Below are 12331 nucleotides of genomic sequence, written 5' to 3'. Positions count from 1 at the left end.
AAGGTGCCATGCACTGCTGAAAAAAATGTATAATCTGTGGCCTTAGGGTAAAAAATTCTATAGATGTCAACCAAGTCCAGTTGTTCTATTGTTTGTATGAGCTCTGTTGTTTCTTTGTTGAGTTTTTGTTTTGTTGATCTGTCTATAGTTGTTAGTGGGGTGTTAAGATCACCCACTATTATTGTGTGCATATCTATGTCTCCCCTTAAGTCCGTGAATAATTGCTTCACGTAGCTAGGTGCGTTTGAATTTGGTGCATATATATTCACAATGGTAATTACTTCCTGGTGGATCAGTCCCTTCACCAATATATAATGTCCTTCCCTGTCCTTTTTGATGTGTGTCAGATTGAAGTCCACATCATCTGAAATTAAGACAGCTACCCCAGCCTTTTTTTCTCGTCCACTGGCATGAAATATCTGTTTCCAACCTTTCACTTTCAGCTTCTTCGAATCTCTTCTGGTTAGATGTGTCTCTTGTAGGCAACAGATAGTTGGGTGCTGTTTGATAATCCATTCTGTTAATCTATGCCTTTTGATTGGTGAGTTCAGGCCATTTGTGTTAAGAGTTAAAATTGAGAGGTTGTGATCTTGCCCTGCCATACTTGTTTTTGTGGGTGTTGATATCTGTGTAATTGCCCTTCCTTGTGTGGACTTTAGTGGGGAGATCTTCCTGTTTGCCACCTTTGCTTATGATTCACCTCCTTTTTTTCTGGATTTAGTGCATTTCTAAGGAGATTTTGTAGAGCTGGTTTTGTGCTGGCATATTCTTCTAATTTCTCTTTGCTGTGGAAGTATTTGATTTCGTTCTCAAATACGAATGAGATCTTTGCTGGGTACAATATTCTTGGTTGACAGTTGTTCTGATTCAGGATTTGGAAGATCTTTGTCCATTCTCTTCTTGCTTGTAAAGTCTCTTCAGAGAAGTCAGCAGTGATCCTGATTGGTTTTCCCCGGTATGTGATCTTTTCTCTGCTTCGTACTTGTCTTAGGATTCTTTCTTTGTCTTCGTTGGAGTGGAACTTGAGCACCATATGTCTGGGTGAAGATCGCTTTGGGTCATATCTGCTGGGAGTCCTCTGACCGTCCTGGATTTGGGCTGGGTTCATGTTCCAAGTGTTTTGAAAGTTTTCCTGTATAATTTCGTCGAGCACCATTTGCATTCCTGACTCTTTTTCCGCTCCTTCAGGAAGGCCAATAATCCTAATATTTGATTTTCTGAGGTTGTCTTTCATTTCTTGTATGGTCTTATTGGCTTTGTTCAGACTTGTCTCCAGCTGTTTAATGAACTGGGTATGTTCGTTTTGTGTGTCTTCCGTTTCAGAGATCCTCTCTTCTGCTGTATTTGTTCTGTTGGTTAGGCTCTCAATTTTGTGCTCTAAGTCAAGGATTTTACTTTTCATTTGTTGTATTTCTGAGGCTATGTGGTTCTTGAATTCCTTGAAGTCCTCCCAATTCTTCTCATTGTCTCTGACATATTTTAACATTATTTTTTTGAATTCCTTGTCTGGTAGATCTTCTATGTCTTCATCTCACATCTCCGAAATAGACATTGGCTTTCGATCCTTTATTGGTAGGGTGTGGGCACTCTCATCTGGATCATTACCTTTTCTGGTATTTCTTCCCATTGTGTTAGTGTTTCTTTTTTGAGAGACCTAGGCACCAGTGTGCTGAGGGGTCTCCAAGCACTATCCTGTAGAGATCGGAGTCTGCAGGCGTGGAGTAGCAGGGTGTGGGAATTTTCAAGGCACTTTTGGTGCGTCTCCAGAACACTGGACCTCAGGGCGCCACTTCCAGGGCCCAGCGGATTCAAAGCGCACTCTCAGCTCATCCCCTACAGGTATGCTACCACAGGGCGTGGGGGAGTGAAGGCACTCTCTGTGCACGCCCCCTGTACGCGGGATCACAGGGCTCGGAGCACGGGACTATAGGGCGTGGGGTGTTCCAGGTGCTCTCTGGAAGCGCCTCCTGCGCAGGCCCGCCCACCCCAGTGCTTGCAGGGGACCGACCACCCCAGCGCTAGCACGGGACTGCCCAGCCCAGAGGCGTGCTTGGGTTCCTGTGGGATAGCACCGCCCAGCTGAGTGCCAGACCGCAAAGGCACGGGGGAGTATCCAGTGTGCCTTTTGCCTTTCTCCCAGACACAGTTTTGGCAGTTTCAAGGCACTCGCCCTGTGTCTCTAGACGCTGGAGTCTCGGGGGGGGGGGGGGAGGGGCGGGGAGACGAGCACCAATTGTGTTCAGGCTCTGTGCATGCCCCTGGGGGGCCAACTCCCGAAGCCTCCAACCCACCACTGTCCCCACCCAACTCACTCAAACCTCAGGTTCTTGCAGTCTGCCTCTTCCTCTGGTGGGAATCCTCGCCGCAGGTGCGTCTCCCGACTGCTGCGTCCGTTGCTGGTCGCGGCGGGTGCAGGCGGCTGGAACCTGGAGGCTGCGGCTGGTGCAGGTCCCGGCGGGGCTTGGCGACCAGGGTGGGCGGATGCCGGCGGGTCCCGGTGATTCAGGGTCCTGGTGTCCGCAGCGGGCGCAGGTCCTGGCGGGTCCTGGTGACCAGGGTGAGCAGATGCCAGCGGGTCCCAATCACCGCTGGTCCTCACGGCCACTGCGTCTGCGGGTCGGTCTGCGGGTCGGTCTGCGGGTCGGTCTGCGGGTCGGTCTGCGGCTTTCAGTGTCTGCACTCAGAGGTGACTCAGCAGGTCAGGAGCGGAAAGTCGTCTCCCCTGCCCTTTGTTTTGTTTTTCCCTGGTTGCTCTTCCGAGTTGTGTGGATTTTTTTGGTTCCACACTGTCCAGGGAACTTCACGTTCTTCTCCCTGTAGTTCTATGCTGCTCCACTTACGCTTTTGTCGCGTTCTAGCCCTCTCTGTCTGTGAGCTCTCTCACAGTCTTCCTCCTATGTCGGCCATCTTGCGAGTCCTCCGACCTTGATAAGAAGCTTTATAACAAGTGTTTTGAAGTCTGTATCCTCCATTTTCTCGATGTCTTCCTCAGTGAACTCAGGTTGGCAAAAGCTTTTGCTCCTCTGCAGGGGGGTTTGCAGTAATATTCATTGTGCCTCTGTCTCTTCTTTTGCTCTTGGTCATTATACTTTTGGTTATCAGATTCTTCTCCTTGAGGCAGGTTTCTAAGCTTTGTCACCCACAGGTCTATAGTTCAATTTTACTTATTGCAGTTGGTACACGACTCTTTGTTTGCAGTCACTTGTGCCACTCCCTCCAGCAAGTTCCAGGTCTGCGTTCTTATGTTAGATTTCCACTATGGTCTCTGTAGCCCCAGCTCCTGGCTCAGCAGTCTCCACCTCCTGTGATACCGTGCTGAGGCTGCACCGTTGTCTGTACAACCTTTTTCCCATTTCTGGTTGGAGCAGCTCCCAGGATTAGGGAGACACCATGTGTCCTATATAGCTAGGTTGTTGGTGGTGCTAATCTTGCAGGACCCTGTTGACCGTTAGGTCTGAGGGTCACAGGGACTTATTTTGACCAGCACGATGCCATTGTCGATATTATTTTCCTGTGGGACCAGTACAGTGCACTGAGCTGAGTCTCTCCCAGCTCAACGCATGTGCAGCTCACAGTTGTCCCTGCAATCTTAAATTCTTTACCACACTGTACAAAATGGCACCTGATGTGCCACTACTAGAGTTCTTGATCTGCTGGCCGTCAGGTCTGAGGGCTACCTGGACATATCTTGGGTAGAACTGTAGGATGCCACATTGTTGCAGTTCACTGAGCCAGAAATGAGATCACTCCCAGCTCAGAGCTTGGGTAGCACTGTCCTGTAGTCTGCCTGCTTAAACAAAATGGCACCTGATTTGGCTCTAGGAGGCAGAATGGGCCGTGAAATCTACCCTGTTCCCTTACTGCCCGTCTGTAACCTGCAGCTCTGTCTCTGCTCTTGGTCAAATCAAACAGACCAGCAGGATGAGCAATTCTTTGTCTGGATTCACCTCCTGAGCTCCCAGTGAACGTCTCTTCCAACCTTGCTGGTAGAGTTCCGGCTGCCGCTGGAATCCAGATCGCCGTTTGCTGAATGCTGCTAGGGTATCGGTCACTGCAACACCATACCATTGTGTTCACTCCTTTCCTATGATTATCAGTCTCCAGGTAACCCTCTGCCATTGTTCTGTCTTCTATTTCCTAGAATGTCCCCCTCTGCTGCACACTGGCTAATGTTTTTCCATCTGTTTAAGCATGCCCTTACCCTATTCCGCCATCTTGATTCTAACCAGAAGCTTCTTTGTAGGCCTCAGGAGTCTGGAGAATCATGTGGGCTATCTTGCTTCCCCCATTCCTCCTTGGCTGGTATTGGCCAAATCTAGGGCCACGTTGTGACTTTCCCTAGTCAGCCCTGTTTCCTCAGTGAGGCTGTGTTTGGTTTGACAACTCAAGTAAATGGCTCCACACAGCTAAATCACATGGAGGTGTTGTACACCTTGCCCTGCCATGGCACAGGGGAAGGGTGGGCAGAAGGTCCCGGCCTGACTTCAGCTTTTCTTTTACCCCATAAGAGGGTTAACTCTCCACATCTGTAGGAACCAGGGCCAGTGGTGCTGTGTGATGCTGGCATGACACTGGCATGGTATGTGTGGTGCTGGTAGAGTTCTGGCATGATGCTGGTATAGTGCTACATGGTGCTGCATGGCACTGTGTGGCACAGAGGCCTGCACTGGACTGGTGTGGTACTGGCATGACGCTGGCTGGTGCTGGTATGCTGGCATGGTACTGCATAGTGCTGTTATCTTTCTGGCAAGATGTTGGCTGGTGCTGTGTGATGCTGGCATGGTGCTGGTATAGTGCCAGCATGCTGATGTGATACTGGTATGATGCTGGCATGGTTTAGTGTGGTACCAGTGCAGAGCCAGGCTATTGGTCTGACAGTGACCTGCACATACGCCTTCCTGTCATGTCCTTCCAGGCAGCATCTCCCTCTCTGCAGGACACTGCAGGGATGTGGTCAGGGGTGATGAGCCCTGGGACTGGGGGCTGTGTTGGGGATTCTGGGGGTTTTAGAATCTTAAGTACATGCTGTGAAAGACACCTGACAGGAACCTGCTGGTTTCTCTGTGTTTGTCCAGACGTGGAGGAAGATAGCCAGCGTTAAGTCCCTTAGGAGCAGCCGCAGTACATGGTGTCCGGTCGGGCAGTCCCTGCCTCTTCTCATCCACTCCTCCTGTTGCACACAGTGGTTATTCAGAGCCCTGGGTGCTTGGGGAGCTGTTCTGAGGAGGCAGGTTCTTCAGGGTGGATCTCAGCAGCCTTGGCGCCTCCTTGGAACTGGATCTGGCCCAGGGCTCTCATGGGCTGTTCTGTCCGCTCTGTTCTCTGCACACAGCCCCTAGCTGTTGGGAAATGGACATTTGCATCAGACCAGCCCTGCCCATCTTCCCTTGGCGGGTGCTGTTCATCATAAGGCCAGGAGCAGGTGGCTGCCAGCAGATGTGGGGAAGTGAGTCACGGGCGACCTGAGTTGACATCCCTGGGGCACAGCCCACTCTGTCCCCTGCCCGCTGCTGGTTTCTTCTCAGGAGCGACGCTTGAGTGTGCATCTCTGGGAATCACTGTGGGCTTAGGCAGAGGCACAGCCGAGGGTGAGGCTAGCCAGGCCCTCATCCACTTGGCAGAGGGTTCTGGGGCCCGCCTGGCTGGGGCATGAATCATGTATTTGGCCCTGCTGACCACGCCTGGACAAGGCAGTGCCTATGCAGGAGACACCACAGGGCTAGGCAGCCAGCAGTAAGGGCAGTGCCTGGGGCTGTGCATCCTCCCCCCCACTACCCCATGGTCTGTCAGAAACAAGACATTGTCCGCACAGCCGTGGGAGGGGCACCCTGCGCTCAGCCACTTCCTGTCCTTTGAAAAGGGACAGTGCAGACTGCCCAGTGGATGCAGAGGGAGTGGGCAGGCTGAGAGAAACAGGGCTGAGGGTGGATCCCTCCTCCCGCTCCGTCCTCTTTACTCAGATTCTGCTTCAGTGGTTGCCCAGGGCTACCTCCTGCCCAAGTGGTGATGTGGCTGAGGCGGGGGTCCATATGCCTCAAATGTTGTGTTTCAGAACCGTGGGTCATACATGGCCACTGGTGACAAAGCTGTTAACATGTGTGGTGTTCTCATTGAAAGACGTTATTCACGTGTTGTCCATACTGCTCTTTCAGTGAGTTGCCACACAAAATCAGAATTTCTGAGTGGATAATACCCTGAGCAGGAGAACATGAAAGAGGATGTTCTAGCAGGAAGTAGGCCAGCAACATTTCAAGAGAACGTGGAATTTTATTCATTCATTCATTCATTTAAAGACTTTATTATTATTATTATTATGAAGGCAGATTTTGTAGAGGGAAGAGGAGAGAGATCGTCCATCTGCTGACTTGCTCCCCAGTGGCCTCCATGATTGGAGCTGAGCTGATCCGAAACCAAGAACCAGGAGTTTCTTCTGGGTCTCCTACATGGGTGCAGGGTCACAAGTACTTGACTCTTCTGCTGCTTTCCCAGGTCACAAGCAGGGAGCTGAAAGGGAATTGGAGCATCCAGGATACAAATCCGTGCACATATGGGATGCCAGCACTGCAAGCAGATGATTGACTTGCTATGCCACTTGCCAACCCTGAGAAAGTAGAAATTGATAAAAAGCAACACCTGGGTTGCCCAAAGCCTGGGTTCAAGTCCTGGCTGTGCTCCCTAGTCCAGCTTCCTACTATGTGGACCTGGGAAGTAACAGTGGTGCTCAAGCAACTGGACCCCTCCTGCTGTGTGGGAGAGCTGGTGGGGTTCCCAGCTCTCAGCTTCAGCTGGCGCAGCCATGGCTGTGGTGGTCACGTAGCAGGACCCCTGCCTCCTGTGTGAGAGATTCAGTAGGGTTCCCAGCTCTCAGCTTCAGTTGGTCCAACCATGCCTGTGGTGGTCATGTAGCACTAATATGGGATATTCAACCTCAACCGGAATTTAAATACTTCAGATAGCGCCTAGCATGATGGCTCAGTGGCTAAATCCTCACCATGTATGTGCCGGGATCCTATATGGGTGCTGGTTTAAGTCCCGGCTGCTCTACTTCCCATCCAGTTCCATGCTTGTGGCCTGGGAAAGCAATGAAGCCTTGGGACCCTGCACCTGTGTGGGAGACCTGGAAGAAGCTCTTGGCTCTTGGCTCCTGGCATCAGATTGGCTCAGCTACGGCCATTGGCAGCCACTTGGGGAGTGAACCAGTGGACAGAAGATCTTTCTTTCTTGTCTCTCCTTCGCTGTATAAATCTGCCTTTAAAATTAAAAATAGAATGTTTAAAATTTTGAATAAAATAGTTAGGTTTTTTTTTTCTTCAAGTTTTACAAAGTTTAAAAATACTCATAGGACCCAGTAGGAGGCAGGTGTCAGCTGCTCAGTACTTGTGGAGGGCGTAGCCTGTCTGAGGCCTTGGGTACCACCGCCCTGGGAGCAGCCATCCCCTAGGAGGACCAGCTGAGGTGTGTGCTGTGAGGGGGTGCCATCAGGGCCAAGTTCCCATGTGTGGAAATGTGTGCACATATTCCTGCTTTATTGTGGGAAGGCAGCTGGAGCTGTGTCCATGAGCCTTCATTTGCTCCCTGTGTTTCTGTAGCCTGGCAGCTTCCCTGGTGTGCTGCACATTTTACCTGCCGGAAAAATTAGCTTGTTTCCACATTTTAGCTTGTTTCCAGTGTGCTGTGGGTAGAGAACAAACCTGCACCTGCCCCTCCTCACAGCAGTGTAAACCGGGGGCCCTCCTCCTCCTCAGGGTCCCTGCATTTTTCCTCTTCCTCCTCCCTATTTGCACTGATGCTCAATCTGCTGCTAGATCTCCTGAATCAAGATATGTTAGCCCACATCAGGGCTGGGGGCAGTCAGAACGGAACTCTGGCTGTCTTCCACAGATGCCCTGCCATTTCTGGAGGGTGTGAGATGAGGGACAAGAGGGAGCATTGAGCAGTGCAATGTAAATAAAAATAGGAACAAGGACAGTTACTGGGGTATGAGAGGACAGGTCTCCCCACCTCCCAGCTCCTGCCTGTGGGCCAAAGTGCCGGCTGCTGATGCAGGTGTGGATGTGGGACCCTCGGGAATATTGACTTGCAAAAAGAAGCCCCTGGGGAGCTGGATCTCCTATCCCTGGGTGCAGGGAAGAGGTTCTCCCAGCTGCTTTCTGAGATGTTCAAGGGGGATGGCCTGCATCCCTTAGCAGACTGTCCGGGATTGAGTGCGTCCATCAAAGTGCCAGCCACATGAGTGGGCACCCTGGTAGGCAGCCAGTGGTAACTCATATTGTGGGTCCTAGGCACCCACAAGAGACACATCTGAGTCAGTTCTACCTCCTGGTCCAGCCATGGATGTCGAGGTTAATAGGGAGTGACCAAGTAGGTGGAAAATGCTATTGCTCTTTGTCACTGTGCCCGTTAAACACTGCGGTATAAAAGCCCATGGCATGGCCTTGGAGGCCAGGCTAGGAACAACATCTATCCAATGCAGCATGGAGTTCAGTGTAAGTCGCTGGTCTAGCTGAGATCCTGAGCAGCAGGGAGGGCCCTGGTCAACTACAAGGATGTTGACACCTTCATGGAGGCTGGGATGTGCAAGGTGACAGTGAGAGAAAAAGGGAGGTGTGCGAGGGGAGACATAAACTATGTTCAGGGTATCCAAGTTTCCAGTTTTATCGACTTATCTGTGACCTCACTGTTGAGTTGTGGAGTTTTGTTGGTTCAGATACCTGATTCTTGTCAGATGACTGCATTACCCATGTTCCTCCTCTGTCACTTTGGCATCATCCTGCTGGTTTTAAAGCAAATATTTAGCTGTCATCAAATTAGTTCTCTCATTGAGTCTGATTTGCTCTTTTTAAAGGCAATTATGCTGTTGATGTAGCTAGTCTGTTTTGTGTATGTATGTGGAGGAGGGTGTGTTTACTAAAATACCCCCGAGAACTTCTTTGGGAATCAGGAGTCTTATTTCAGTTCTCAGCAAGGCTGCTAGGCCTGGCTCTCATGGAGGCTCCTCAGCATTGCAGCCACATCACCTGGCACTGGTGGGGCTGCTCTTGGTGGGTGTGGCAGACACATCACCTGGCACTGGTGGGGCTGCTCTTGGTGGGTGTGGCAGACACATTACATCTTTCTCCAGTGGGGGCCACTCAGCATGGGTGTGCAGCCACATCAGCTGGCACTGGTGGGGCTGCTCTTGGTGGGTGTGGCAGACACATCACCTGGCACTGGTGGGGCTGCTCTTGGTGGGTGTGGCAGACACATTACATCTGTCTCCAGTGGGGGCCACTCAGCATGGGTGTGCAGCCACATCAGCTGGCACTGGTGGGGCTGCTCTTGGTGGGTATGGCAGGCACATCACCTGGCACTGGTGGGGATTTTCATCCTGAATGGGGCAGCCAAGTCTGGCTGTGAACCAAAACAGCATCTGGACTGAACTTGAACTGACATCCTCAGGCCCTGAGTACCTGTTCTGGAGATACCTCCAGAGACCCAGAGGCCTGCGCCCTTCCCCAGCATTCAGAGTACATCACGTGGTCCAGTCTACACCCATGACCAATAAGCTACTATTCCACAAATGTCAGAGCCACACAGCTGCCTACATGCCCAGCAGGGGTCCAATCTGAAAATCTATACTGGGCTCCAGGTTCCAGATTGATTCTGTGTTTTTTCTTGGAATCTGTGATGTACCACTTCTGTAGGCTGTGCTAAGGTAATGTTTGGGTAGGCCGTGGGGATGCCCCTGGCAAGCATGGTGTCTTCCTGTTGCTTTCCGTTTAGAGGGGTCCCCTCTGGGACTTAGGCCATTGGCAGTGCAAGAGTGACTTTGTGCCACCTGTCCCCATTGGGACAGCGTCTGGTCTCTGGGAAAGGAGCAGGTGTGGCCCTGGGCACTGAGTCCTGCTGACTTCCCCAGCTAGCCACCATCCCAGAGTGCCTGGCTGGGCCAACAGCCATAGGCCCTGCTGTGCCCTCTGACTTTGCTTGTGCTCAGCCGGGCTGTGTACAGGGGTTTGTTGGTCCCTTGTGACAGGCGCAGGAAAGGCAGGAGACCCTGTACTGTCTGCTTTACTGTGGGTGTAACAACTGTTTCTAGGGTACGTGGAAAGCAAGCCCGCTGGCTTGGGTCTTGACCCTCTTCACTAGGTGAAGGAACCAATGGGGTCTGAGTTTCTGGCCTGGGATGCTGCATGCATCTGGGAAATGACTCTGTGAATAGGAGATCTGCCTTTGTCTCTCAAATAGAAACAAAAGCAAAACGACAAAGTCACATCTGGTGCTGAGAAGTGGCTCCCCAAGAGGACCTGCAGAGAAGTTGGAGTGGCTTTGGGGTGGGCTGGTATACACCTCCTAGAACATGAATGGGTCTGACAGACCACTGCTTGTGTTCCAGCCCCTTCTATGGAGAAGACTTCTACTGTGAAATTCCCCGGAGTTTCCGCTACCTGTCGTTTTACATTTTTGACCGGGATGTTTTCCGGAGGGATTCCATCATAGGTAGGTGATGGGGTGGATGGCTTCTTCTCTGCCTCTTGGGGATCAAATCCCATCCCAGTGGGAGCAAGGAGTGTCTTTCTGGTCGTCCCTGTTCCAAGTCACAGGTAGTTCTTTTTTTTTTTAAAGATTTTATTATTATTGGAAAGCCAGATATACAGAGAGGAGGAGAGACAGAGAGGAAGATCTTCCATCCGATATTTCACTCCCCAAGTGAGCCGCAACAGCCGGTGCTGTGCCGATCCGATGCCGGGAACCAGGAACCTCTTCTGGATCTCCCACACGGGTGCAGGGTCCCAAAGCATTGGGCCGTCCTCGACTGTCTTCCCAGGCCACAAGCAGGGAGCTGGACAGAAAGTGGAGCTGCCGGGATTAGAACCGGCGCCCATATGGGATCCTGGCGTGTTCAAGGTGAGGACTTTAGCCGCTAGGCCACGCCGCCGGGCCCCACAGGTAGTTCTGAGTGATGGGCTGCCCATGGAGCAGGGCCTAAGCAGCTGCTGGCCTCAGTGGGCATCTCCCCATTCAGTGGAGGAATTGTCCTATCAGCAGGAACCCATGCTGGATTCCACACATAGCCTCCAGTCTTGCGAGGCATGGGCAAGGGCACCCCAAACCATCCCCTATGGCATGTTATCACCAGGCCTGCTTCCCAGGTTCTGTACAGGGTCACCCTCACTGCTCCTGCCATGGCTTCCTTATGGACCAGTGAAGGGCCAGGGGAACCCCTGAGGCTCTTCTCTGGTTTTAAGAAGGTGGCAATAACATACTTCCCCCAGAAGACAACTGTGCCTGGAGCAGAGGCAGACAGGAAGGCCCATGGGATGGTTTCTGTTTGGAGAGACCCGATGTGTGCCGGGTGGAGGGTGTGGGAAGGGAGATGGGGTGCAGGACTCCTGAGCCTATCAAGGGAGCTGAGGAGCGTGGCTGACTAGGCCCTGTGAGCTGTGGCCACCCCGGTGGGCAGCAGTTGAGGTCCCTCAGAATTCAGTGGAATGCAGAAACCTAGCTTCGACCACCGCAGGATGGACAGACACTGAAGTGGTGATGCCAAGTTCCCAGGCACTGCTCACAGCAACATATGTGCGCTTCTCACACTTGAAATACACCATCATACATAAATCACATGTGCCTGTCACATTAGTCTCACATGCACTTCACATACCTCATATGTGCCCCAACACATGCTCATGCACACCTCAGATGTAGTCCTCACCTCACAGTGCTCCTCATACCGTTACACATGTTCCTCATACACACCTCAGATGTAGTCCTCACCTCAGTGCCCCCGCACGTGCTCATGCACACCTCAGATGTAGTCCTCACCTCACAGTGCTCCTCATACACACCTCAGATATGCTTTTCACACATGCTCCTCACAGTCACTCGGTTCATACTTGTTCCTCCCACTTAGTGCAAACCAACTACTGGCGCCCAAGTACACTTGTTCCTTCCATCCAGCCTTACTTCTTACATACCTGGGTCTCTGGTCAGCTTTCACTGAGGGAGCTAGATGCTCATGGATGCCAGCATGACACCAATGGCCCTTTGTATCTTTGTGTTCACTGCCGTAACATGTGATAAAGAACTGAGCAAGTGTCTTTCTTTGTAACAACATCTGGAGGCAGACTGATCCTGGCCCTGATGGCCTGGGTTGAACAACAGACATCATCCTGACCAGGTCCCTGTGACAAGAGACTCCATCTTATCAGTCTCCTGTGACAGGAGACTGTAACTGACCAGATCCCTGTGACAGGAGACCCCAACTGACCAGGTTCCTGTGACGGAGACTCCATCTGACCAGATCCCTGTGACAGGAGACCCCAACTGACCAGGTTCCCATGACAGGAGCAGG

The 12331-nt window shown here is 51.7% G+C and overlaps 1 protein-coding gene across 1 annotated transcript in view; it reads left to right on the top strand.

The window, feature by feature from the left end:
• LOC131481528 (ras GTPase-activating protein 3-like) overlaps positions 1 to 11190 on the top strand; it is a 38789-nt gene extending 27599 nt beyond the window's left edge. Inside the window, exons 3-4 of the mRNA XM_058670557.1 lie at positions 10376 to 10583; positions 10930 to 11190. Coding sequence (XP_058526540.1) covers positions 10376 to 10487 — 112 coding nt within the window. The 3' untranslated portion in view covers positions 10488 to 10583; positions 10930 to 11190. The remainder of the gene's footprint in view (positions 1 to 10375; positions 10584 to 10929) is intronic.
• The last annotated feature ends 1141 nt before the right edge of the window (positions 11191 to 12331 follow it).

The sequence above is a fragment of the Ochotona princeps genome, chromosome 12 (genome assembly GCF_030435755.1).
Source record: "Ochotona princeps isolate mOchPri1 chromosome 12, mOchPri1.hap1, whole genome shotgun sequence".
NCBI classification, from domain to species: Eukaryota; Metazoa; Chordata; class Mammalia; order Lagomorpha; family Ochotonidae; genus Ochotona; species Ochotona princeps.
The sequence above is the reverse complement of the archived record's forward strand: the minus strand, read 5'-3'. Positions and strand labels throughout refer to the sequence as shown.